The sequence below is a fragment of the Macaca fascicularis genome, chromosome 5, assembly GCF_037993035.2.
Source record: "Macaca fascicularis isolate 582-1 chromosome 5, T2T-MFA8v1.1".
Taxonomy (NCBI): domain Eukaryota; kingdom Metazoa; phylum Chordata; class Mammalia; order Primates; family Cercopithecidae; genus Macaca; species Macaca fascicularis.
This window is the reverse complement of record NC_088379.1, coordinates 105,453,081-105,481,011: the sequence shown is the minus strand read 5'-3', so window position 1 is coordinate 105,481,011 and position 27,931 is coordinate 105,453,081. Positions and strand designations below refer to the sequence as shown.

At 40.2% G+C, this 27,931-nt stretch overlaps 1 protein-coding gene across 2 annotated transcripts in view; it reads right to left on the bottom strand.

The window, feature by feature from the left end:
- The window catches only part of DAPP1 (dual adaptor of phosphotyrosine and 3-phosphoinositides 1), a 59,067-nt gene extending 34,511 nt beyond the window's left edge, over positions 1–24,556 (bottom strand). For both annotated transcript variants that reach the window (XM_015450684.4, XM_005555532.5), the window contains exons 1-2: positions 24,389–24,556; positions 5,305–5,427 (exon numbers count right to left, since the gene is read on the bottom strand). In XM_015450684.4, the coding sequence (XP_015306170.1) occupies positions 5,305–5,427; positions 24,389–24,489 (224 nt within the window). In that variant the 5' untranslated portion in view covers positions 24,490–24,556. The remainder of the gene's footprint in view (positions 1–5,304; positions 5,428–24,388) is intronic.
- Positions 24,557–27,931: the final 3,375 nt, after the last annotated feature.

Here is a 27,931-nt window from a genome sequence, read left to right as displayed (position 1 = left end):
CCCTGCAGATTCAGATTTGGTAGATCCAAGGTGGGGCCTGAGACTGTGCATTCCTAGCATGTTCTTAGGTGACACACCTGGTCTGGGGACCACACCTTTAGAACTGCTGCCCTAGTCCAACTGGACCTACTGCTCTTCAAGGAGTTTCCACTTCTGTCCCTTAGTTCACACTGTTCCTTTTTCAGGAAACAGTGTTTCTCTTTGTCTCTGCTGGTAGAAATCCTAGCCACTCATTAAGTTGCAGTTCAAGTACTACCTCCTCTGTCAAGTATTACATGATAATTCCAGCTTAAAGTTAATTGCTTTTTCTCTTCTGAACCACCTAAACACTTATCTTGCTTTCTTGTATGTTATTTCTCAACCTCTACTTTGTAGTATGTTACTTGTATGTGGTCTTTTTGGCTCTGTGAAGCTATAATTCCCCAAAATAAGGTATTTGAATCTTCTACAGCAGGGGTCCCCCATCCTGGGACTGCAGACCGCGTACCTGTTAGGAACGAGGCTGCACAGCAGGAGGTGAGCAGTGAGTGAGCATTACCGCCTGAGCTCTGCCTCCTGTCAGATCAGGCATGAGAGTCTCAGGAGCCTGAACCCTATTGTGAACACATGTGAGGGATCTAGGCTGCACACTCCTCATGAGAATCTAATGCCTGATGATCTGAGGTGGAACAGTTTCATCCTGAACCCCCATTTCCCACAAAACCAGTCCATGGTGCCAAAAAGGTTGGGGACCACTGTTCTACAGCACTTACCAACGTGGCTGGTGCAGAATCAATGCTTTCAAATATTCATCAGTAAAAGAATGAACAAATAAGTGAATATTTGTTCATAAAACAAAAATAGTCATTCTCCTGAATTAGTCTGTGGTTTTTGTCACCTTTGCTGGTCATTTTTTTAATATAAGCATTCTCTAGTGCTTGTAATGAAAATCAATAATTTATTCTTTATGTATATGAAATATATGTCATCGATTTATAAATAGCTTATGGTCTAATTGCTCAGATGAGACATACATAGGTGAAAAGTTAATTAACTTTTCATTTTTGGAAGATTCATGCCAGGGGTCCCCATCCATCCCCCTGCCAGCCACACAGCAAGAAAATGAGTGATGGGTGAACTAGTGAAGCTTCATTTGTATTTATAGTTGCTCCCCATTGTTTGCATTCTCACTGAGCTCCACCTCCTGTCAGATCAGTAGAGGCAATAGATTCTCATAGGAGCGCAAACCCTGTTGTGAACTGCACATGCAAGCGATCTAGGCTGTGTGCCTCTATGTTAATCTAATGCCTGACGAACTGTTACTGACTCCCATCACCCCCAGATGGGACAATCTAGTTTCAGGAAAACAAGCTCAGGGCTGCCACTGATACTGAATGACGGTGAGTTGTATAATTATTTCATTATACATTACAGTGTAATAATAACAGAAATAAAACACACAATAAATGTAATGCACTTGAATCATCCCAAAACCATCTGCTGCTGCCCCGGTCTGTGAAAAAATTGTCCCAGGTGCCAAAAATGTTGGGGACCTCTGGTGTATGCAATAAAGCATCTACAACTTAACCATTAGATGGACTTTCGACATTTGCTGTTGAGCAGAGAAAGCACAATTCTTGTTGCCACTCAAACAGAATTCCATCTTGGATTAATAATTTTTTCATCTATGTTATTCAGAAAATGTATAAATAAAATATAACAGGGTGACATGTTAATGAATATGCTTTTTTCTCCTCTGTGACCCCTACTTACCCCATCACCCTCTACCTGTTTCGCACACCCACTTCAAGTAGGCCTGTAGATTTTCACTGTTCCAGGAATGGGAGCTGTGGCAGGCAGCATTTTAAGATGACCCCAAGTCCCAGCCCATGGAGTACACACTTTATGCCAATTATTCAATCAAAAGCTAGTCTATATGCTACTGGGAAGGGATTTTGCAGGTCCTTAAAGTCCTAAGTCAGTTGATGTTAAGATATGGACATTATCTGAGTGGGCCTGAAACTAATCACATGAGCCCTGTAAAACAGAGAGTTTTCTCTGACTGCTCATCGAAGAAAAAGTCAGGGAGATGTTTTCTGGCTGGCATGCAAGAAAGCAAACACCAATGTGGTAAACAGCCATGGGGCTATGTGGCAAAGAACTGTGGGTGGCCTCTCGGAGTTAAGAATGCCCCTCTGGCTGACAGCTAAAAGGAAAATGAGGACCTCAGTTCTACGGCAGCAAGGGAATGGATGAAGAAGAATGAAGAGGAAAGGAGAAAATGAAGGAAGAAGACACTGAATGCCAGATCAGAGCCAGAACCTTCTCCAACACCTTTATTCCAGCCTGGCAGGACCTGGACAGAGAATCCAGCCAGAAACTGAGATAATCAAGTTGTGTTACTTTAAGTGCCTAAGTTTTTGATAATTTGTTATGTAGCATAGAAAATGAATATAGAGGCAAGGCCCGGAGCCCAAAGACAGAGTGTGAAGGCTGCTACTGAGTTAGTGACAAGTAGTGACCGTGCAGAGTGGAAAAGAAGTGAGAGAGCCTCTGAGGCCAGATTAGCTTGAGGGACTGCACTATGAAGGGAAGAGTGACTCTCCATGGGATATGGAAGTGCCATCAGAACGGTAACACAATAACAGTTTGAGCTTAATGGGTGGGTGGCTGAGGGAAATTTCATGGAGTCCTCATATCCGCTGCCTAATCCATGGAGAAGTGCCTAAGAACCCAAGAAAACGTGCTACATGTCAGTGGAAGGCAGAGTGTCAGATCCTGGCTGAGAACCAGCCACCTCCCCTGACTACCAGAAGCTCGGTCAGCCTCTCTGATCTGGGGTGCCAGCCAGGAAGAAGCGGGTGTGGGGTGGGGAGGACCTGAAAGGTCTGGACAATGATTGCAATTGCCTGGGTGAACCTGGTGGGGACTGGATTAACTTTCTTACCATTTGGGAGAAATGGAGACTCAATAAGAAAAGTTAGCCCACCAACAGTGTAAAAGTGTTCCTATTTCTCCACATCCTCTCCAGCACCTGTTGTTTCCTGACTTTTTAATGATCGCCATTCTAACTGGTGTGAGATGGTATCTCATTGTGGTTTTGATTTGCATTTCTCTGATGGCCAGTGATGATGAGCATTTTTTCATGTGTCTGTTGGCTGTATGAATGTCTTCTTTTGAGAAATGTCTGTTCATATCCTTTGCCCACTTTTTGATGGGGTTGTTTGTTTTTTTCTTGTAAATTTGTTTGAGTTCTTTGTAGGTTCTGGATATTAACCCTTTGTCAGACGAGTAGATTGCAAAAATTTTCTCCCATTCTGTAGGTTGCCTGTTCACTCTGATGGTAGTTTCTTTTGCTGTGCAGAAGCTCTTTAGTTTAATGAGATCCCATTTGTCAATTTTGGCTTTTGCTGCCGTTGCTTTTGGTGTTTTAGACATGAAGTCTTTGCCCATGCCTATGTCCTGAATGGTACTACCTAGGTTTTCCTCTAGGATTTTTATGGTATTAGGTCTAACATTTAAGTCTCTAATCCATCTTGAATTAATTTTCGTATAAGGAGTAAGGAAAGGATCCAGTTCCAGCTTTCTACTTATGGCTAGCCAATTTTCCCAGCACCATTTATTAAATAGGGAATCCTTTCCCCATTTCTTGTTTCTCTCAGGTTTGTCAAAGATCAAATGGCTGTAGATGTGTGGTATTATTTCTGAGGACTCTGTTCTGTTCCATTGGTCTATATCTCTGTTTTGGTACCAGTACCATGCTGTTTTGGTTACTGTAGCCTTGTAGTATAGTTTGAAGTCAGGTAGCGTGATGCCTCCAGCTTTGTTCTTTTGACTTAGGATTGTCTTAGAGATGCGGGCTCTTTTTTGGTTCCATATGAACTTTAAAGCAGTTTTTTCCAATTCTGTGAAGAAACTCATTGGTAGCTTGATGGGGATGGCATTGAATCTATAAATTACCTTGGGCAGTATGGCCATTTTCATGATATTGATTCTTCCCATCCATGAGCATGGTATGTTCTTCCATTTGTTTGTGTCCTCTTTGATTTCACTGAGCAGTGGTTTGTAGTTCTCCTTGAAGAGGTCCTTTACATCCCTTGTCAGTTGGATTCCTAGGTATTTTATTCTCTTTGAAGCAATTGTGAATGGAAGTTCATTCCTGATTTGGCTCTCTGTTTGTCTGTTACTGGTGTATAAGAATGCTTGTGATTTTTGCACATTAATTTTGTATCCTGAGACTTTGCTGAAGTTGCTTAGTATGGCGATTCCTCAAGGATCTAGAACTAGATGTACCATATGACCCAGCCATCCCATTACTGGGTATATACCCAAAGGATTATAAATTATGCTGCTATAAAGACACATGCACACGTATGTTTATTGCAGCACTATTCACAATAGCAAAGACTTGGAATCAACCCAAATGTCCATCAGTGACAGACTGGTTTAAGAAAATGTGGCACATATACACCATGGAATACTATGCAGCCATAAAAAAGGATGAGTTTGTGTCCTTTGTAGGGACATGGATGCAGCTGGAAACCATCATTCTTAGCAAACTATCACAAGAACAGAAAACCAAACACCACATGTTCTCACTCATAGGTGGGAACTGAACAATGAGATCACTTGGACTCAGGAAGGGGAACATCACACACCGGGGCCTATCATGGGGAGGGGGGAGTGGGGAGGGGGGAGGGATTGCATTGGGAGTTATACCTGATGTAAATGACGAGTTGATGGGTGCAGCACACCAACATGGCACAAGTATACATATGTAACAAACCTGCACGTTATGCACATGTACCCTACAACTTAAAGTATAATAATAATAAATAAATTTAAAAAAAAAAAAGAAAAGTTAGCACACTATAGGAAAAATTGTAAAGTTGCATATTACCTGCTTGAGGTTGTGACTATGAAAGCTGTACAGTCATAAATCCATTCTGCATTTACAGATAAATCAGGGAATAGTGAAAAGGGCACTCAGCCAGGTGTCAGGAATCTGGATTCTGGCACTGTTTCTATTGTTGATTTTTGGAGTACCAGACATTCCACCGCTTTGGGTTTCAGATTCTTCAACAGCCCCATGAAAGGTTTGTATCAAATAATTCCTCATGTCTCCTCCAGCTCTAACAATTTTTTTCCTGCTAATGAATGGAGCAGGAATTTTTTTTTACCTTTATCATTTAGAGTTTGGAATCCTTTAACTTGGTGGTCTAACAGGAATTGGGAAGTTTTGCTATCTGACAGTTTGAGTGATGATAAAGTCAGTAAGTGACAGAGGAGCCCATGCTGAAGTCATAGAGCCCTGAAGCACCTTACCTAACGGAGAGAGAGTACAGCCCAGTGGTCTCATTGCTGTCCCGCAGAAGGTAGCTGCCGTCACACCCATTTGAGAGGAGAAGAGCTTCGGCAGCATGGCGCGTGAGGTTGCCGTGATACCACCTAGAAAAGAGGGAACAGCGCTTTCACTCAGGCCAAACCATGGCATGACTCCCCTGCACTGGCTTTTCCTCGCAAAGATTAGCTAGCAACATTCTTCAAGATAAGTAGCCCAGAGATTCAGCTCTCAACATCAGGACAAGGAAATTGCTGGGTGGGGTTGAAAGGAGAGCACGGAGTTGACTAGTAGTAGTGTGACATGGGTTGAATTGTGTCCTGAAGGTTCTTATGTTGAAGGGCTAACCTCCCAGTACCTCAAAATGTGACCTTGTTTGGAGACAGGGTCTTTACCAAGTTAAAATGAGGCCATGGCTGGGTGTGGCGGCTCACGCCTGTAATTCCAGCACTTTGGGAGGCCGAGGCAGGCAGATCACTTAAGGTCAGGGGTTTGAGACCAGCCTGGCCAACATGGTGACACTCCGTCTCCATTAAAAACACAAAAATTAGCCTGACATGGTGGCAGGCGCCTGTAATCCCAGCTACTCGGGAGGCTGAGGCAGCAGAATCACTTGAACCTGGCGGACGGAGGTTGCAATGAGCCAAGATCATGCCATTGCACGCCAGCCTGGGCAACAGAGTGAAATTCCATCTCAAAAAAAAAAAAAAAAAGAGGTCATTAGAGTGAACCCTAATTCAATATGATTGGTTTCCTCTTGTAAAAGGGAAAATCAGGAGACAGACTTGCCTATGGGGAGACCACCACATGAACATGACAGTCACTTGCAAGCCACGGGAAGAGACCTGGAATAGATTCTCCCTCATGACCCTTGGAAGGAACCAATCCTGTTGACACCTTGATTTCCAACTTTGAGCCTTCAGAACTATGAGGCAATGGATTTCTTATAGTCAGCTGCCCAGGCTGTGGTTCTTCGTTATAGCAGCCCTCACAAACTAATACAGTGTTGCTTTGTAATCAGAATTGGTTTAAAGTCCAAGTCAAAATAGGCTTTGACAAATTGCCTCTTCCTTTTTTCTTTTTTGTTTTCTCACACTCTTTTTCAAGTGTGGTACTTTTTCATGGCTTAACCTCTGAGCTATAATACTAAAGTCTATTGTCATGAGTGAAACGAAGCTGGATGGAAGCAATTATAGTATGAAATAAATGCCATCAAGTACTGTTTCAGCCTGACAAACATCTGAAGAGCTAGGGAATGCCACAAGGAGATTCAAATTGATCTTTGTGTTTTAGAAAAGGTAATATATATCTATGGTAAAAAAAAAAAAAAAAAAAAAAAAAAAAAAAAAAAAAAAAAAAAGTCCAACTTGTCCAAAAGGAGACATAGCAAAACATGTTTTCCTCACCCTTGGCCTTCAGGCTCTCTGCTCCTTTCCTAGAGGACACTATGGTAACCATTTTCCTGTGCTTCCTCTTAAGAGATAGTCTACACATGGTGGGAGGATCACAAGGTCAGGAGATTGAGACTATCCTGGTTAACACAGTGAAACCCCATCTCTACTAAAATTACCAAAAATTTAGCCAGGCATGGTGGCAGGTGCCTGTAGTCCCAGCTACTCAGGAGGCTGAGGCAGGAGAATGGCATGAACCCAGGAGGCGGAGCTTGCAGTGAGCCGAGATCGCGCCCCTGCACTCCAGCCTGGGTGACAGAGTGAGACTCTATCTCAAAAAAAAAAAAAAAAAAAAAGATTGTCTACATATCTAGAGGCATTGGGTGTGTACCCCCACTCCTGATTCTACAAACATAAGAGCATTATTTATTCTTTTTATTTTCTAGGCATATTGCTCTGCACCATCTTTCTTTTCTCCAATAACAGGTCATTCACATTCTTTTAAACGATGTCATAGAGGCATGCAATGTGATGATTAGGATTGTGGCCCCGGGGGTTGCTTTGCCTGGATTCCAATCCAGTTGGTACCTCTTACTAGCTGTATGGCCTTGGACATGTTACTTAACAAATCTGAGCTTTGATTCCTCATGTTTAAAATAGTATGACAAGGCCGGGCGCAGTGGCTCAAGCCTGTAATCCCAGCACTTTGGGAGGCCGAGGTGGGCAGATCACAAGGTCAGGAGTTCGAGACCAGCCTGGCCAATATGGTGAAACCCCGTCTCCACTAAAAATACAAAAATTAGCCGGGAGTGGTGGCGGATGCCTGTAGTCCCAGCTACTCAGGAGGCTGAGGCAGGAGAGTCGCTTGAACCTGGGAGGTGGAGGTTGTAGTGAGCCGAGATCAGGCCACTGCACTCCAGCCTGGGAGACAGAGCGAGACTCCGTCTCAAAAAAATAATAATAAATAAATAAATAAATAAAATAGTATGACAAGTAGGCATACCGCATAGGCCAGTTGTGAGTCCTGCACACATTAACACGGGTGATGTGCTCCATAAAGCCTGTGCTTAGTATGCATTAATTGCTACCAGGAAGCCATTGAGATCCACAAAGCCGTAGCTTTCAGTTTACTCTCTGTGGCATGATTTTCTTATTGCTCAAATATAATTTTTGTTACTTTTTATTTAGATTAGATAACAGAAAGCTAGATAGCAGGGGTAGTTGCTGACTGCTAGGGACCACAGTTTAGGTCAGTGAAGATGAAAGAGACAGGCAATTATACAAGTGTCAGTGTGATGAACTAAATGCTATTAAAGAGGTATGTATAGTGTAAAAACGCTTTGAGGAATAGCCCTGTTCTGGCATTAAGGGATCTTGCTGTCACGAACCACACTGGCATCCACTGTGACATCCCTGTGGCATAAAATTTTAGCCTGAGTAATAAAGAGTAAACGTAAGTGCATCTGTGGAAGGAAGTTTCTATATAAGTCTCCAGGATACCTATTTTCTAAATCTGTATTTCCTAATGCATGTTTCTTAGCATATTTTATCTTTGGGGCAGAGATGCTTTCATCCTATATTAGAAATATACTTGCTAGCTGAAAGCAATGGCATGAAACACATTTTATAAGAATAATCACAGAGCTATTTACCCAAAGCAGCTCCATTCATTGAACTGATTCCCAGACAAGTTCAAATCTGTTCACCACAAAATGCTTTCAAAGAACAATTGGAAGAATTGTAAGTGAAGCAATAATAAACTTCAAGTTCAACTGAAGCCAAAATTCTAATTCTTTTTGATAGGTGGAGTTTCTACAAAGTTATTAAAACTTAGATATATTTTGCCAATAATTAATTTTATAATAAACATTTCAGCATATGTTTCAGTTTGAGCCAGTAGATTGTTTATTTAAAGCAATATTTGATTCGCAAAATTCCAAAACATTTAAAGAATTTGGACATTCCTTTGGATTCTTTTCAATAGAATTGGAAGTTTTTGTTTAAAGCATTTATAGAATTCTTCTGACATCTAGTTATATAGCCTGATAACAGTTGTTTATTTAAAGCAATATTTGATTCGTAAAATTCCAAAACATTTAAAGGATTTGGACATTCCTTTGGATTATTTTCAATAGAATTGGAAGCTTGTGTTTAAAGCATTTATAGAATTCTTCTAACATCTAATTATAGCCTGATAACAGTTTTTACTAATAATGTTTTAATGATAACTTAAAAAACAATAACTATATACCATAAATACATAAGAAATACTTGAATATAATGCAGGAAGAATCACACTATGCTGCAGTCTGGAAAAATCTTGGAGACTGCAATTCCTTGGTGGCAGCTTTGCTTGAGTCAATATTGCCTTTTCAGGATTCTACAGACTCCAGGGCCTGGGCAAGCCCAGTATAGAGCTTTCCAGGCAGCCACCTACATTCCATGATGTCAACGGTGCAATAAGGATCTTCATTCCCCAAATAGCTTTTCCATAAAAACCTAAACTTCCCCTTTTAATTGAGTTAAGCGTTCCTTTCCAGGAACATTCTGATGAGCATTTCTTCCAGGGGAGTGAATATATATCCTAATGACATTGTGTATCCTTTGTAGAAATATGTCCAGTTTTGATAAGGATGACTCAAGACTGTGTCCATAAAAGTTAAAAATAGAGTTAAGTTGGTAGTTTTCGCATAATCAACCTTTTCTGCCTTCAATCATTGCTTCAAATCCATGCAAGGCATTGTGCTAAGCAGGTCAAAGGGAACAAAAATGAAAAAGCCACATACTGGGTGACAAGTAACCATTAATCTAGTCAGGAGGATAAGACAAGCATATTGCAAACGATATTCAAGAGAGAATAAAGTACCCAAGGGATGTTCTGAGAAGAAGGATCAAAATCAGATTCCATGAATGAGCCAACATCTGTATAGGTCTTGAAAGATAACCTGTTTGTTTTTTTTTTAAGTGTGTATTACCTTTTATTCTGATTATAAAGGATATATAGTAAAGATCAAAACATACACATGTAAAGAAGAGAAAGTATATGTGTTTTTCAGAAGAGGAAAGATGTGTTTCAAATAAATAATCTCACTGTTAATCAGAGAAATGCAGATTAAAAGAATAATGTGATATTTTTCTCTATCCACCAGATCAGTTATAATGAAAGGGTTAGATAGTATTAAGTATTGGAGAATTTGGGCAATGGCTATTATTGTCCATTGTTGATAAGGGTCTAAGTTGGAGGGGAATTTAGCACATAGGGTGTAACTGAACCTGCACATATGACCAGTGATTCCTCTTCTAGTTTCCACCTAGTGAAACACCCACACGTGAGCAGAAGAAAATATGAACAAGGGTGTTCACTGCAGAATTGTTTGTAAGAGTAAAAAATCTAGAGTCATCCTAAATGTCCATCAACATGGAGATGATAAATAAAGCTGAGTGCTAAAAGGATGAGATTATGTAAAAAGTTAATCAGAAGTGTTTGAAAAGGCGTGAGCATATTTTTGGTTGCCAGACAATGAGGGCAGGGAGGTGGGGTGCTATTGTTATTTTGTGAGAGGGTGTCAGGGATGCTTAACATCCTACAAATGATACAGTCTTGAAGAACCAAGAATTATCTTGTTCATGATGTCAATCACAACCCCCTCCTTCCACTGAGAATCACTGAAGATGTGCGTGTATACACACACACACCAAAGTTGATAGATCCCAACATATATTGTAAAGCTAGAAGAACTAGTTGCAGGCACCAAATGCTACCACTTAGTTTTAACACGTTCCCCTATAAAAAATCAACAACAAAAATGCACTTGCATATTAAGATATATAAAAACATAAAATAAGAGTTTAAAAAAATATATACCAAATTCATAAGTATGATTTTCTTTGTAGAAGAAACCAGAATTGGTTCAAAGGGGACTTTAGCTTGATCAGATTTTTCTAATTTAGCTTATTCTAATGAAAAAAAAAAAGATTTCTATATTGAGTAACTACAAATTTAATTAGAAAAAAAGAAAATAGCTAATTTTTTCCTTAATCCAACTTCCAGAGATAACCTTGTTAATAATTTGTCTTTTTCCTTCATTTATTCAACTACTGCTTATTGAGTACTTGGACTGGCCTAGGCACTTAGGTGAAGATTGAGAGAGAGAAAGAGAGAGGAAGAGAGAGTTTGGCTTTTTCCCATTAGGAGTCTGGTGGGGTTTGGAGTAGTAGTTGTTCAAGGAGATATAACGTGGGAGGGAATAGCAGCAGCAAAGACCTAGAAGTGAGAGAATGCCAGACAGTCATGTGAGAATCAGAATATCATGCAGTCATGTGAGAATTCAAAGTGAGTGATGAAGGACAACAGTCGGGCATGGTGAGAGATGAAGCTGGAGGACATTGAGGCTGTATATGTGGCACTGGATACTGACAGTTCCTTGTTTGATGTTTATAGAGCCACCTGTGGCTTAATATGCATGTTCAATAGCTCATTACATAAAATCTAATTGCATGAACCTTAAAGTTTCTATAATTAGATCTATATTAGATTTTTTTTTTTTTCCTAGATGGATTCTTGCTCTGTCGCCCAGGCTGGAGTGCAGTGGCACAATCTCGGCTCACTGCAACCTCTGCCTCCTGGGTTCAAGCAGTTCTCATGCCTCAGCTTCCCTAGTAGCTGAGACTACAGGCATGTGCCACCATGCCTGGGTAATTTTTGTATTTTTAGTAGAAATGGGGTTTCACCATGTTGGCCAGGCTGGTCTCGAACTCCTCACCTCAGGTCATCTGCCCGCCTTGGCCTCCCAAAGTGCTGGGATTACAAGTGTGAGCCACTGTGCTGGTCCAGAACTATATTCAATTAAAAAAAAATTTAATATTCCAATTATTAGAGATAAGAGGCAGATTTGAATGGTCTTGAAGCTTATAAAATCTAGAGGTCTCTTTAAGAAAAATTACACAAAATTACAAAAAAGAAAGGAATATTTATTTAAAACGAGAAATCACAGATTACAAATTTTAAAAACTGAAAAATATCACAAACATCACAACACAGAGAAAATAACTTATTTTTATTAATTAACTGTTGAATCAAACCTTATAATTTTTTTCTCTATAGTTTTGCTGTCTGGTCTTTGATTGTCTCTTCATGTAATAATTTAATAATATAATTTCCTATAGAGGGAATGGAATGATAATTAAGTCTTTCATCTAGAACACTTTAAAAAAAAATTCTCGATAGTATAGAAAAACTATTTTCAGCTTCTCAATGTGATTGGTAATGAAATTTTTATAGTTGTTGGTGAGGAGAGGCCATGCCTTTGTCTCTGGTCGTTCCCTCAGGTAGTCCATCTGCTCCAACAATTTTTAACTTATTCACTATGTGACCCCCTGGCAAGCAGCAACCTGAGTTTTCTCATCCATCAAGGTGACTAGTAAGAATGCGTAGGAAAAAAACTTTCCTTTTTTTTTTCGAGATGAAGTTTCGCTCTTGTCACCCAGGCTGGAGTGCAATGGTGCCATCTCGGCTCACTGCAACCTCCACCTCCCAGGTTCAAGCAATTCTCCTGCCTCAGCCTTCTGAGTAGGTGGGACTACAGGTGTGCATCACCACACCTGGCTAATTTTTGTATTTTTAGTAGAGACAGGGTTTCACCATATTGGCCAGGCTGGTCTCAAACTGCTGACCTCAGGTGACCCGCCAACCTCAGCCTCCCAAAGTGTTGGGATTACAATTGTGAGTCTCTGCGGCTGGCCAGCAAACCTTCTTATTTTCATGTATTGGAACAATTTTCTTCTTTTATAAACTTTTTATGCAATTCTTTAACTTTTACAGAAAAAAAATGAGCTAGATTTGCTAAATTAAACAATGTATTATGAATATGCCAGACATTGTGCAAAGTGGTAGGAACACACTGTTATGAAGTTGGGAATAGGTTCATTTTTTGAAACTAAAAAAAAAAAAAAAATTCTTCTAGTCTCATTTTCCCTGAAGAAGCAAAAAAGAGCAAGAAACTATTAGAAAGAATGTTATAGTCTCCATTTTCCCCAAGGCCCACACATTGCCATAATTATGTCTAGGGCTGATAGAGTCAACAGAGAAAAGACTAGTCAAGCTCCAAAGGAATATTTGTACTGGGTTTATAAGATTATGAAAACCAGCAATTCAACTTGAAGGAAACAGTGATATTATCCTTTCCATGATACAATAAAAAACTAGGAAACACCCACCCACCAAAGAATTTTCATAGCTGCCTTTTAGTAAGATATAGAAAATAAACTCAGCCACAGAAAATGCAGACAGGCTGGATCCGGAAAGCTGGTCCTCAGTTCAGCTTCCTTTCCTTTCATTCTGGGGCCTCTTTGAGCTAGAATCTTCTGGAAAATTCCTCCAGAATAGTGGAACTTTCATAGTTTCTTATCCCATTGGGTTTTATTGTTTTAATTTACTAATCTAACTTTATACCTCATTTGTTCTGTTCTTTAAAGGAGAGGCTTTTAAATTTTTTGAATTGACTCACAGTATAAAATACATTTTATATCACTCTGTGTATATATAAACATACATATGTCACAAACGCACACACACAAAACAAAAAGTTACAGGACATAACACCTATCTTTCTATAGGCTATTAACTTGAAAATTTTCTTTTCTCTTTATTTTGAACAAATATTCATGTGACCCATTAAATTCACTTTAAGCCTACTAACGGGTTGTACCTAGTGTTTGAACAACAATGCAAAGCTTTGCTACTCAAAGTATGGACCAACAGCATCAGCATCACCTGGGATCTTGTCAGAAATGCACAACCACAGTGTTTGAATAATTTCTAAACTCGTTAGGACTCATCCAATCTTTGCCTACATATTGCTAATGATGGGGAACTCAGTACTTGTATAGGCAAGCTCAGTCCATATGTTCATGATTCATGGTTAGAAAACTCTTGGGCTACATTGAATTGCCATTTTTTTTGCTGTATGGCTTTCAGCAGATGGTTTCAGAGCTACTCCTTGGAGTTACATAGATGACACATGTAGAAAGAGTTGAAAGCATTTAGAATGCACATTCTTCTCTTTCCATCATCTTCAACTTTTCCTTTTATGACATGCTTTCAGTTCCTTTATCATCCAGGGACCTTATCACCCAGAGACCTCATCTCCTCTGAAAACCTTTCAAACTTAAAAAACCTACCTTAACATTAAGCTCTAACCTGCAAAACAAAGCAGCACAGGAGCTCCCTTATTCTGGCTGCTGGGCACACATAAAGCAGCCTGAGATTGCATTAGTTTCTTCACAATTGCATCATGCAGCTGATTCACACTGGACTTACTGATGATTAAAACTTCCAATTAGGTCATTTTCCTCATCTGCACTTATAAGAGTGATGGTTTTAAAATCAAGTGTAATAAGAAACTTTTTACTACTGGGAAATGCCAAGTGAAAAGAGATGCTAATGAGCAGCCAACCTGGACCACACACAACCTCAGGCCCCTCCCTCAATTTGCTAAGTCTCATGTGATTGCTATGCAGTTTAGAGTTTGAGGAGCATGCATGGGAAGGACTCTTGGGCCTCAAAACTTTAATTCACTTCAATAATGTGAACAGTTCAAGTTCACAGAATTTGGCCTCTGAAGAGAAGGGCAAAGCAAAGTACTAAGTGACTTTTCAGTACCAACAGAATGGAAAAGAGAAGGATCTGCAGGTTAACGTATAAGAATCACCAAATAGCTGCTATCTTAGTGATGTGGACAGTAGATATTATAGCATAGGAACGGGAGCTCACAGTGGGCTGGAATGATCAGGGAAAACTTCATGGAGCAGGAAGATGATTAACTGCAGTTTGAAGAATGAATATAGGTTTCATTAGGCAGTGAGAGGCATTCTGAGAGGAGAAATGACATAAGCAAAGGCACCGGAGTTGACATGTGCTTGGTGTATACGGGCAACCAAATGCCTAACTGGAGCACAGAGTCCCTGCTGGGGAGTGATGAAAAATAACTCTGAAAGAACTGGTGGACACAGAAAGCAATCTTGCACTTTAAAACATATGCCACACATCCATTTAGATAGTACATTTCTTGATGACAAAATTTCTTAGTAACTCATGTCTATAGATTATTCACATATTTATTGATATATTTTTCCCTGCCTGGAAAAGATACATGAAATAGAACCTCAATTCTGTTTCATCAGAGTTATAAAGAGGACATACATTTCAACCCAAAGTGGGAACAAAAATTCCTGATTCTGGGAAAGCAGCCAAAATGCTCTGGAATTGAACAGCCAACAAAAGCATTCTTCTTTAGAAAATTTTCTCTTATTTCTTCATTTTCAAAGTTGTTCTCACTTTTATATGACACTGACACCCCTCTGAACTATCTAGACCAAAGATGACAAATGCATAACATATGTGCCACACCCCTTCTCTAAGGTGATACATGGCACAGCTAATTGATGTGTCTTTCTTCCTGAGCCTATACTTAGCCTCACAATCTTTCTGAACACAATGGTGGTAGAACATAAGATGAATCTGTTAAGTATTCACACTCTAAGGGTTAATCTGTTCTTACCACTTGAACTATTCCATGGGATTGCTTGGCTGCTGATTTCATTCGTGCTCATTTGTTCATAGGGTCGGTGCTAGATACTTTGATTTTGTGGAAGGTAAAGCATTTGGCCCTCTATGCCATTAGAAATCATGGGTTTAGGGTGTCTTATGTAACTCAAGAGCTACCAGTGCTGTAATTTCTATTAGAATTGGGTCGTGACATATATAAGAAAGATGGTGTTGCTCACACAAGCCCGTTAAGTCACATGTTCACAAGTGTGGGCTTATTTTTCCATTGATAATAGCAATGGACCTGTTCAAATAGAGAGAATCAAGCAGAGGCCTTATAAAGGATTTTGGAAGTTCTTACATGGTTTCATACAGGTGTAGTGTTATATACAGGGGAGGCCAAAGAGATTCTTCAGAGTCTCTCCAATAGGGAGGTTTCTGTGATGGAACCAGCAGGGCTGTATCTTTCAAAATTACTTTTCTAAATGCCCATGTTCACATGAGCTAAGAGCAGAGCTAAATGGTGAGATCAGCTGCCCCAGCCTTTAGAAAACAGAACTGAGTGATGATGGAGGCAGAGCATGTAAATATCTCATTGATCTGTGAGTTAAAGGCAGGTCCCAAGTTTTTTGGTGGGAGTCAAGGCTCAGCTAATGGAAATCAAAACTGAAAGGGAGGAGAGAATTCTGTAGTAGTTTGGGATCAGGATGAACCTGTTTGTGAAGAAGTCTGAGGAATGAGGCAAGAAGCTCTGGAAGACGAAAACACAGAGACAGACAGAGATGGAGACTCAGAGGTTCAGAGACAGAGTGGCACAAAGACTCAGAGACAAAAAAGTCAAAGAGCTGCATACAGACAGATAGAAAGATAGAGACACAAAACTGAGATCAAGATAGACCCGCCAGCTCACACAGATAGCCAGAAGCACATGGAGACAGAGACTTAGGGAACACACATGCAGACCCAAAGAATGATCCAGGAGACAGGGGCAGAGAAAACAATGAAAGACAAAGATGTGTCTTTAAAGATAAAGAAAAATCCACAGAGCCTGACTCAGAGATGGACCAACATACCCAGGGAAGTCAGATGGACAGACCTGAGGAACAGAGCCACAACTTGGGGGAGGAGTGAAAACCGCATCTCATTGTGCTGAGATCCTTCTGTTCGGTCCCCAGGGAAGCCTTCACAGTGCAGGAATGGCTGCAAGACCAAAAGAGCACCACTGCTCCCCAGTAAATGAGGCTCAGGGACCATTTTATTTGGACTGGAAAAAACCTTGAAAAGGTCTAGAATGACTAGGCAGGGAATTAAAATCAGAGGTTCTCTTAAGAGGGCTCACCTTCAAGTAAAATCAAGCTTGACTCTGGGCTTACTATGGTTACTCTTGTAACTTATACCTCATAAAGTGCTGGTTCAGGGTAATTGTCTTCGAACTGTGGTTGCCATTGACAACCTACCATTGTGGGCTAGTATAGGAGACAGAGAGGGTCACTTTCTGGAAGCTTCAGCTACAAGAAAGAGCTTGTAGGGGTCTGTAAAAAATACAGGCAGATTCTTGTTTCATTAGTTATCTCTTCTCTATTCCATGGTTCAGGCAATACCTCTAACCAATGTCAGTTTATTCCATTAGTAAAAACCGCCGGACATAAGAGGACTGAGTCTGAAAGTGATGGATGCAAGTACATCATCAGCGTTGGTGCAATGGAAAGCTCACTGGCTTAAGTCAGGAGGCTTGAGTTCTGGTCTTGGCCTTGACTCAACTTGGGGCAATTCAACAAACATTTAAACATCTGCTCTTTATCAAGTGGTATGCTCGGGTGGAGAAGGCAAAGATGAATAACCCACTGTCCTGCTCCTAAGGAGTTCACCATTAAAAGGAGTTTACTGTGCTCTAGCCTAAAGCAGGTGGCCAAACCTCTTAGTACCTCAGGACCGACATCTGCAAAATGGTTTCAAGATTATCTGGTGAATCAACCCAAAACATACCATCAACTTGTATAAGTCAGAACTCTAGGAGCAGTAACATGAAATCCAGGAAAATTTAGAAATTTATAATGATAAAGCAAACAATGAGTTATATTTGTGAGACATTAAGGTTTTCAAAATTTCTCTGATACCATTTTGAAAATGTACACAAAAGCAGTAGAATTAGTTTTGTTTGGACATGAATCGCTTATTTTGCTTAGCTCAATGGAATGACTGGATTCTACCCTTGTTCCTTCCTGACTATTCCCAGGTCGGCACTCTAGTTTCCTACTCACCAATCTGCAAACTTCCTCACTAACTCATTGTCTTGGCTCTAGCCCCTTGCCACCCATCATGCTGAACTACCAGATTAATCTACCTAAAACCAAAACATGGTGACTATGTACTTCCACATTCCTACAAACCTTCAGTACGTCCACATTGTTCACTGACCAAATCTATTTTAGGCCCTCTGGAATCTAGATCAACCCAAATATCCATGCTTTCAGAGGGAAACAAGAGCCTACTTGGAGACAGATCAAGGAGATGATGGAAAAATATCCTACCAAAAAACAAAAGCAAAATTATACATATTATATGATTACAATTTAATCTCTGTATATGTGTGCATGTGTGTACAGTAAAACATTTTTTAAAAACTGGAATCGAGATGAACAATGTTATTTTAGGTGGTAGTACATGACTGACATTTAAATGCTTTTCTTTATATTTTGATGCTTCTCTTTATTTCTCTAATTTTTAATAATTAATATATAACTATTATTTTCAACTATTTATTATAAATAATTTCAGATATACTGGAAAATAGAAAAATAGCATGAATGTTACTGCATTTAAATAATACCCATATTTTAGGCAGAAGAATTTTTAACCTTTTGCCACATTTTTAATACAACATTTAATTTTGAGTCTTTTGATGAGCAGTTTTAAATTACAGATATCTTGACACTTTAACCCTAAATAATTCAACATGCATTTCTAAAAAAGTTACATTCTTTTACATAACCATCATACTGTTATCAAAACAAGGGATTACTCTTATGCTTTTTAAAGTTATAAACATTTTTTAAACAAAGAAGGTCTAACAACAGATAATGGGGGCAGGTGCTAGTGGTCAGGGTCAGGGGGAGCATGAGCATAGAGAAGCAGGTGGTGAGCAAGGAACACCAATAAGGCCCAGCAGTGGGCACTGTGCTCCTGGTAGAGGCAGGCCTCTATCAGGGAGTAGAAACCAGAAGTCTGTGGGCTCAGAATAGGAATTTATCCTCTAGGGGAGTTGGTAGGAGCCAGAAATTAATGCAGGCTTTAACGAAATGTGTAAGAGTATGGTCATGAAAGCAGAATTACCAGAGAAAAGTCAAGTGGAAGCTTCTCATAGGACGAGACTGATGGAGGTAGAGACCAGAACCAGACCACCTGAATGCTGACAAACCAGATGGGTCCTGGGGACTGGGCGGGTTTGAGTTCATGTGAGCTTTTTCGATTCCGAATCCTTGCATATTTTGCTACCATCACTCCTTTACTCATACCGTTTTCTCTGTAGAAAATGTCACATTTTCTAACTTCAACTGACAAAAATAATATCAGCTCCAAGGCCATCTTCTCCACTTCCACTGTGGAGAAATAGCCTTCCATAGGAGGTTGTTTTATCTAGACACTGTCACAGCCCTCAGCCCGCACAACACTGCATTCTAACTCTACACGCACATGAATCCTCCATCTCTGCACAGCCATGCCTTCTTTATTGTGGTCTCCACTATGCTGCCTTGCCTGGCGTCATCATTCAACAGATAGATCTATGACCCAGTAGAAGAGTGAATGAATGAAACAAAGTTACTCCACCCAACATGGACAATCTGTGGGACAGATTTCCACTTGTAAGTAGAAGTAAGTCACCTTTCGGAGGAACAGAAAAACACCACAACTGAAGAGGAAATTCATTTGAGTTAAGAAGAGATGGAACTGCACACTAGTTACGTACTAATTATACAACCACAGAAGAACCACCTTCCGTTTTTAGAATCCAAGATTACAAAGTTGTGCACAGAAGAGGAACAAGCTGTATTGCTGTAGTTGGTGTCACACCTCTGTAAACAGGTTCCACTGAAATTTTGACTTTACTATATGTTTCTTAGCTGAATAAATTTTTCTAGTCCTGAAAATGAAATCTACACAAAATTCAATAACATCTGATTAACTAGGATACTGGCCTGGCTTTGTGTACATGTGTATGTATATTATGTGAGGAATAGAAAGAATAATGTCTTTTACAGTAAACTTTGTTATAGTCACAGAACTTTCTTTGCTTCTCTCAGTTTATAATAAGCACTACGAACATGTACTTGTATAATAAGATGAGAGAAATTTGATGAAAACCAGTTTACATTAATGGTTACATTAGTTTACATCAAGCATGAAGGCTCTGGAGCAAAACGCTTGGATTTGAAGGTATATTAGAATGGAAACTTGTGCATGTGATTAAAACTCAGTTCTTTACTTTTCTTATCTGTAAATGGGGATGACATTAGTAATAATACCCACCTCACAGCAATATGTGAATTACACAAGTTCATCTGGGCAAAGGGCTTAAACTAGTGCTTGGCACATGGCAAGCATCCAATAATTACGAATTGTCATGATTAGAATATATACCTTTGACCAGTGGGCTCTACAAAGCAGCACCACGCAGTGGAAAGCTCTGGGGTAAGTTGCTAGGTGTGTCTCTCAGCTCCACTACTTACAAAGTCTGTGATCTGGATTGTATACTTAGCTTATTGAAGTCACCTTTTGCATCTATGAAATGAGTATGGTGATATCGTATTGAAAGTGTTCTTGTGAATGGCATTATGCATGTGAATGGCATGGTGCTGGTGCATAGTAGGTGGTCACTAAATCAGGACTATCACAGCAGGGAAACAACCTGGTTTGTGAAGTCAGCATGGGTTTTGAACACAGACTCTCCGAGACTGTAGGCAACCTGATTTTCCTGCTCTTGAGTCACTTCCTATGTAAAACTGGAATACCAGTGCCTTTTGAAGATGAGAGCTAGTGTCTACAAAATGCCTGCCTTATAATAGGGACTCATTTTATTTGTTATAATTTATTCCTTGGGTCAGCAAATCACCAGCTGAGGGTCAATTCCTGCCAGATACCTGTTTTAGTGTGGACCGGGAGCCAAGAATGGCTGTGCATTTTGAAATGCTTGGGGGAAATAGAAGAATACTTTGTGACTCATAAAAATTACATGAAATTTACATTTCAGTATATAAATAACGTTTTGTTTGAACACCATCACGGTCATTTGTTTCTGTGTTCTCTTGTAGTTTTTGCACAACAGCAGATGTGAGTAGTTGAGGTAGAGACTGTAAGGCCTGCAAAGCCTAAAACGTTCACTACGCAGACCTTTATAAAAAAAGGTTTGCTGCTCCATGATCTACTCTAACCTTCTCTCATATGTGAAGAATTCGCTGTCAACTAATTTAAATATTCAGAGCTTGAAATCTAGTTATTTGGCACTGGTCAACCCAGCCAAACACTGGCACTTTCTTATACAACTTCCAATTTGAGAAAATATCTAAAAAAGAGAATGTTTATTATGTTTCTCACATGGAGTTACGACTGACTAGATCATTTGAATATTTAATTGTAAAGTATGCTAAAATATTTTCATTTTATGTTATTTCTTTTGTATTTATACTTATATAGAGCTATATGTAGAAATAGTATAGTAACCTTTGTTAAACCCAAAGAATCGCTGGAATTTTCAGTTATTCTTTACCAGTTTGTTACTTAGGTGATATCTCCAGTATTTGTTACTTGTTTAATTTTGCCATCTCTTCATTTTGCAAGCAACAAACAGCCTGACCCATCTCCTGGTTCATGGTCCACCTCCCTCCTCTCCCCTGATTCTCCATGCCCCTCACTTCTTGCCCTCCCCACACCCCTCTTCCCCCTAAGCCCGTACCCTCCCCTGCAAAGTGTAAGCGAAGCTGAGCAACAATTTAAGATGGTTTTATTTCTCCTTTGCTTCTGGACACATGAATGTATTTTAGATGAAATAAAATTAACGTTTTTAGGCTGCCACTGTGTAAATGAGACATGGAAAAGAATGGTGTTGCTTGATTTAGGTATTTTAGAAAATAATAAACCTGTACTCTGAGCAAGTTGTATATGTCCTAGGAAGGCAAGTGACGGATTTGCTGCAGTTCAGGGCTCAATTTACAGGATTTACATATTCCAGAGCCTGAAAAAAACAGATGCCCAAGAACAAAGACTTCTGATATTTCTGTAATTTAACCACTAACTTATCTGTTTATGTCTATCAAAAATATAGACGTAAGGATTTATCTAACTACTCAAATAACCTCTTCAAAATAATTGAAAAATTAAGTCATTAAAACCAGCCAAATTTTATCTATCAGTTACATTAAATCATTTTGTTTTTAAGGAGATTTTGGAAACTAAATTAATCAGAAGGTTTGGTAGAGATTCTATCTCACCAGTGGTTAAAGATTCAAAGAAAAAGTCAGTATTATGTTTGAGTTACGTTCAGTATTCTAGCAGAGGCAACAAGTCATTGTCAAGGGTTCTCAAATTGTTATCTATAAAAAGTGTATCAGTGAGATGCTGCAGGGGCAAGTACTGGCACAAGTTGATTATTAAATATTCAGTTCAATGATGTTAACTTGTTGGCAGCTTGAAATTTTCTATAGTGGGAGTATTTATACCAGGGAATTAGGCAAATTCTTGAAATCAGGGCTTTCTCCACCCCTCAACTCACCCCAGGTGTTTTTCCAGCACACTATTGAGTATGCTTAAAGAAGCCCTACATCTGAGAGTTCTTTTTGGGAGAACGGAAATGTACCAAAACTGATTTATGGTGACAGTTGTATCACTCTGTAAAGTTAGTCAAAAGTCTTGAATTGTACACTTGAAACGGGTACATTTTATGATATGTAAAATACACCTTAATAAAGTTGCTAATCGAAACGCCCCTAAGCCAATAAACAAAATATCAACATTTATTAGTACTTTTAAGATTCAAGTACATACCCAACAGACTTAAAACGAAAAATAAGACATTTACCTAATGCATTTGGTGGATACATATTCTATGCAGTGATCATCAACCTAGGGTCTCACTTTGGAATTACTTGGAGAGTTTGACAAGAAAACGCCCACCCTCAGAGATACTGAAATCATTTGTCAAGTCTGTGGTTTGGGTGTCAGGAGTGTTTTTTGTTTGTTTGTTTGTTTTTGTTTTTTTTTTTTTTTTTAAAGAAAGAAAAAGCTCATTGGGTTGTTCCAGAGCACAGCCAAGGTCAAGAACCTGGACTGTAGAGCAGTTTTCCCAGATGCCTGCAGGTTGCCCATTGCTATAGAAATCATCCTCATGTTTAATAATTGTTCAGGCCTTCTGAAATAGGGAAATCTGGACATGAATATATCCTTTTTTTGCAGGGAAGTGGTGTGACTCGGTTTTGTATTCAATGTCGATTCTTTGCACATGGAAGAAAGACACAGTCCACAGTCCTATTTCCCCCATGGGGTTCACCTGTAGTTGCTTCTTGCTATTGGCATCGTGGTGGGGCACAGAGACAGCATCTAATTCATCTTTGTCATCTAAGCGTGTTCCCACAGTACTCAACCACGGACTCTGGGTTCTAGGATTGTTTGTTTAACTAAACGATCAGAATTGAATAAATTCTTCTGTCTCCTCCTTCGGGGTTTTCTATTACAGTGGGCTGGGAATCAGTTAACAGAACATGTAAAGCGTTGTAGCTTAATGGTTCAATAAGGCACTGCGGGCCACAGTTCAGCCTCAGCATTTGGACTTGGTGAAAACTGTGCTGGATGCTCACAGAAGGGCCCTTTGCCTCTTCTGTTTGGGGATTCATTCTAGAGGGATAGAGAGATTCTAGAGCTCTGGCTTCCTAATAAGGGGAGTTTTCTTTAATGAAAATTCCAGTTGTTTTATCTGATTCGCCAAATGAAAGTAGAGTTCAATTCCAAGACCTCAGTTTTATAATCTAAAGACAGGAATTACTGATAAACTTTTACAGCAATACAACATAAAAAGATACAATCTCTGCAGCGTTAACACAGAGAGGTTTCAATTCTATTTTGGTTTTTCTTCGGTTTAGGACATAACCCGTGGCAGGTTGGATGCCCAGCTTTGCTATGTAATTGATGTGTGACTAGCAAGCAAGTTATTCAAACCTGTTTGGTGCTTGTTTTCATCCTTTGTAAGATGAAGATGACAACAGCTCCCATGTCATTGGATTGTTATGAAGATTTAGAGCTATTTACTCAGGCAGAAGGTACAGGTTTTACCTCTCCTCATGCACAGGTGCCAAAGCCACCCTCATTGGGATATTCCCAGTGCATTAGGCAGAAGGTTCAGTTTCTCTAGGAAACCCCCAATTCCTCTCTTGTGTAATACTTGCTTCTTTTATTAAATACCCGGATGAGTTGTCATCTGGGTCACTTCTCAAAGACAGAGCTCCAATGACTCCACCTACCTATGCTTACCTGTTTGAAGAAGAAATTTTATCCTCTTCGTGGATTGTTGGTATTTAAAGGCTCAAAGTTGGCCCTCTGGACATACATAAAATATAAAACTCCCAAATGCAGTATCAGGAGAAAGAAACATACAAGCGAGACTACTGCAGAAACTTCCTCATTCTCTATATTTTGAAAAAGTCCCCCTCCCTTACAGTAGGGTAGGCTTTCTGTTTATCTTACCAGCAACATGGTCCTTTTACTGTCCCTGGGTCAGTGCTGGAAACTCTTGAACAACACATTTATTCACAAACCAGAGCAACATCAAGGAAGTCAGGCAACGTCACCTCTATATCCCAATTCTGTCCCTCTTCTCAAAGAATGTCCAGCATTTGATTTTTTTCTCTATTTTCTCAACCTACTTGTTTTCACATCTAGAAAAATAATGCAGGCTTTTGCAATGGAATTAGCCCCAAACAGGAAGATACTTAACAGATACAAATGAATAAAGTGGAAAAAAATAAACAGTTGAAGTGGCAGAGGGCAACAAGGCTCTGAAGATAGTCATTAACCAAAGCATGAAGGTGGGAGTGCGGAGTCAATGTCCACCCACTAGGCACTTTGAAAGGAGATCTGCTCCCTTACCCCAAGTCCTGCAGCAGCTCAGCTTCTCCATCGGATCTGCTCCACAGATCTGAGGGATCCTGGGTGCTCATCTTCCCTTCTAGAAGTTCTGCTCTGCCCATTCGCGCCCTTCACAGAGGCAGAGAGAGACAACTCGGCTGCTCCTGCCACCCTCTCCCTCTGTGAGACAGCAGCCCGCTGTGGCTCTGAGTCTCCAAGGCAAGGAAGTGAAACTTGGTTACTTACTCCTCCCACCAATACCACCACCCTGGCCTGGAGGCACTGGCAGGAGTGTTCTGTCAGTGAGGAAGTATGCAAACTTAGGTAGTTACCTCTGAGGACACCCACACTGCATCACGCAACAGGCAGTTGCTATCAAAGGAAATGAAGAGGCGGTCACCCCACCTGGGATTGGACAACAGTGCAAACTGCTTGTGTGAGGCCAAACCCTAGCTTTTCCCTAATGCGATCAGCCTCTGGTTTGTAGGGGAGGATGAGTGCACTCTTTTACCAATCTTCTTTCTGTCTTACACACCAACACAGGGAACACTGAGGAAGCTTCTATATCAGGAACACCTTTAGAGTGGGTAGAAAAAACAGAAGCAAACCACAAGTTCAACCCTGAAGTTTGCTGTTTTAGTACTTTTGTAATATTTGTGCTTGTTTACCCAGATCTTCTAATATATCCTCGATTCTCTGAATAGGGATGATTCAGAGATAATTATTGTTTCCTCCATGGAAGAATTAGGAGAGAAGAAGGTAGGAAAAAGTTACAAGGGGCCATTCTGGTGCCCACCTAATGGGGCATATTAGAACTCTTGCAGTCTTTTTTTTCTTCTTTTTTTTTTTTTTTTTTTTTTTTTTGAGACAGAGTCTCGCTCTGTCACCCAGTCTGGAGTGCAATGGCGTGATCTGAGATCACTACAACCTCCGCCTCCCGGGGTTCAGGTGATTCTCCTGTCTCAGCCTCCCAAGTAGCTGGGATTACAGGCACCCACCATCATGCTCAGCTAATTTTTGTATTTTTGTAGAGATGGGGTTTCACCCTCAGGTGATCCACCCATCTCACCCTCCCAAAGTGCTGGGCTTACAGGCATGAGCCACTGTGCCTGGCCTGAACTCCTGGAGTCTTTGAGCGCCACTTTCTTCATGGGCTTACTCACACCTGCATGGCTTTGTGCCCAGATTCATATGTAGAGGGGGATTCTATCTGCCTGCAATGCTAAAGGTAAATGGCGGTGACTGAATCCTTGGGAAGTAGGACAAAGTGCAGTATCAAATGAGTCAAGGACATACGTTGCTTCCTGCCTTTTCTGTGTACCTACAGGTCTCTCTCTCCCTCTCGCTTTCTCTCTATTTCTTCTTATCTCTACTCCCTGACTCACTCAGCACTCACCAGGGTGCTCTGTAACTTGTTCTCACAGTTACAGAGGCCTGAGGACTAGCAGCACAGCAGAGCTGTTCCTAAAGGACTAGATGATTGCAAGAGGCTGCTGTTCACCTCACACGGTTCTATCCTTCATGTTCCTCCCTATTACCACTGTGAGACCCTGGGTAACGCTGGTTGCCAGTGAGAAATTCCCGAGTGTCTAGAGGAGTCTGCTGAAGACTAAGCTCTGATAATACATATGTAACTGACTAAATGAGCACTTACAATTCTTTTGGCTACAGTTTGTTCACAGAGGAGGACAGGGCCCACTCAAACAGAGAGGCCAGTGCAGGCCAGGGAGATACTGAATATGCACACAGCAGCGACAGGGGAACAGCCTGTGCACTAGAGTTCCTGTTCCCTTTCTAGAGCCCTTTATTTGGTGTTTTAGTATCTATTTCATTCCCATTTTTTGCAAATTCTGGTTATTCTTTTTCTTAACTTTTTTGGAAGCTCAAGTAGCAGAATTTTCTAAGATCATCCCTCTTTTCTCTCTGAATCTCCCAGTCTTTCTCCCTTTCTCATGCTGCTGTCCTATCTGTTGTCCTCTCCTTTGATGTCATTGTTCCACTTTGTCATTTACTCAATTTTCCCGGTATCCCTACCACCGTGCCTGCTCCACTAACTGCACACTTAGTTTTGCAGTGGTAACAGCTGCAGGAGGCTTACTAGATAGTTTCAACAAAATGCTGGACCTTCATAAAAATATTTGGTAATATATGTTTTACATTATTCAAATGATATGATTCTTAAATATTTGTTTAATTATTTATTTTTTAGAGATGCCCAGGCTGGTCTCAAACTCCTGGGTTCAAGCAATCCTCCCATTTAGGCCTCTCTAAATATTGAGATTACAGGTGTGAGCCACTACATCCAGTATGTTTATCAAAGGAACCTCAACTTTTGCTTCCAAGCAAGTACAAGGTATGTTTTTAAAAATCACGTAATTTACTTATTATTTCAACAATCTCTTTTCAGTGGTGCTGGTTCACAGCCCTGAATTTTTTCCACTCAGGTATTGCAGGCTTCCTCTCAGTGGTGATTTTAAGCAGAGCTCTGTTGGATGCCTTAGACCCTCAGTCATGTCTGTTATGTCTAAAACCCAACTGCATACAGAGTCTTGAAAATCCCATGCAAAACAAGAAGTGAGTCTAACTGGGTAAGGGGTCAGGGGTTGGGGGAGGTTTAGGAAATATGTCCCCAACTCCACATTGTATCCTCAACTCCAGCACAATTCTAAGACCACTTCTGAGAAGCTAATGTTATCTCCTTTCTTTTTTCCCCAAAGTGGATGAGACTTAAGATCAACTTAATTTTAGTCTCCAAAAGAATACATATGCTTTTGTCCACACTCTTTGTCTGTCTAGAATGCTTTTCTATTCTATGTTCTGTCCAGCCAACTCCTTTGCATTTTCCAGTCTCAGCATACATATTATCTCTTTTTGAGAGGTGTTTCCTGGCTACCCCCTCTGTATACGGGGTCAGGTGACTGTCCGTGTTGCTAAGCACCTGCACTGCCTTAAAGTACTTCATGTCTCGATTATAACATTTTTGCCACTGTATTGAGATTATTTTATTTTGTTTTTTATGTGTCCCTCAAGACACAACTCTCATCTAATCGGACTGAGAGAGCACGTAACGGCAGAGTTTCTGTCTTGTTCATCTTTATACCTGTTTCACTCAGCACAGTACGCGGCGAGGACTAGCAGCTCAATGAATCTTATTGACTCAGTGGTAGAGTCTCTTTCTGAAGCTTTTGATTGAAAGCCTAAAACTGGGATTTTTTTTTTTTTAAATTTTGGGGTGTGTGGCAGTATAGGCTTTCTGGAAAGTAGGCACCAACAGGGAATGAAAAGTACAGGGAATTTATTGGGTGGATGTGTCCTATGAAGGACAGAGGTGAAAAGGAGAAGAGCAGACAGGGTGAGTCTCAGACCACAATGTAGAGCTGTGTGTTAGTGTCCTAGGCCTGCCTCAACAGGGGACCACACACTGGATGGCTAAAAACAATAGAAATGTATTGCCTCCCAGTTCTGGAGTCAGAAGTCCTAAACCAAGGTGTTGGTAGGATGGGCTTCTTTGGAGACTCTGAGGGAGAATCTGTTCCAGGCCCCTCTCCCAGATTCTTGTGGTCA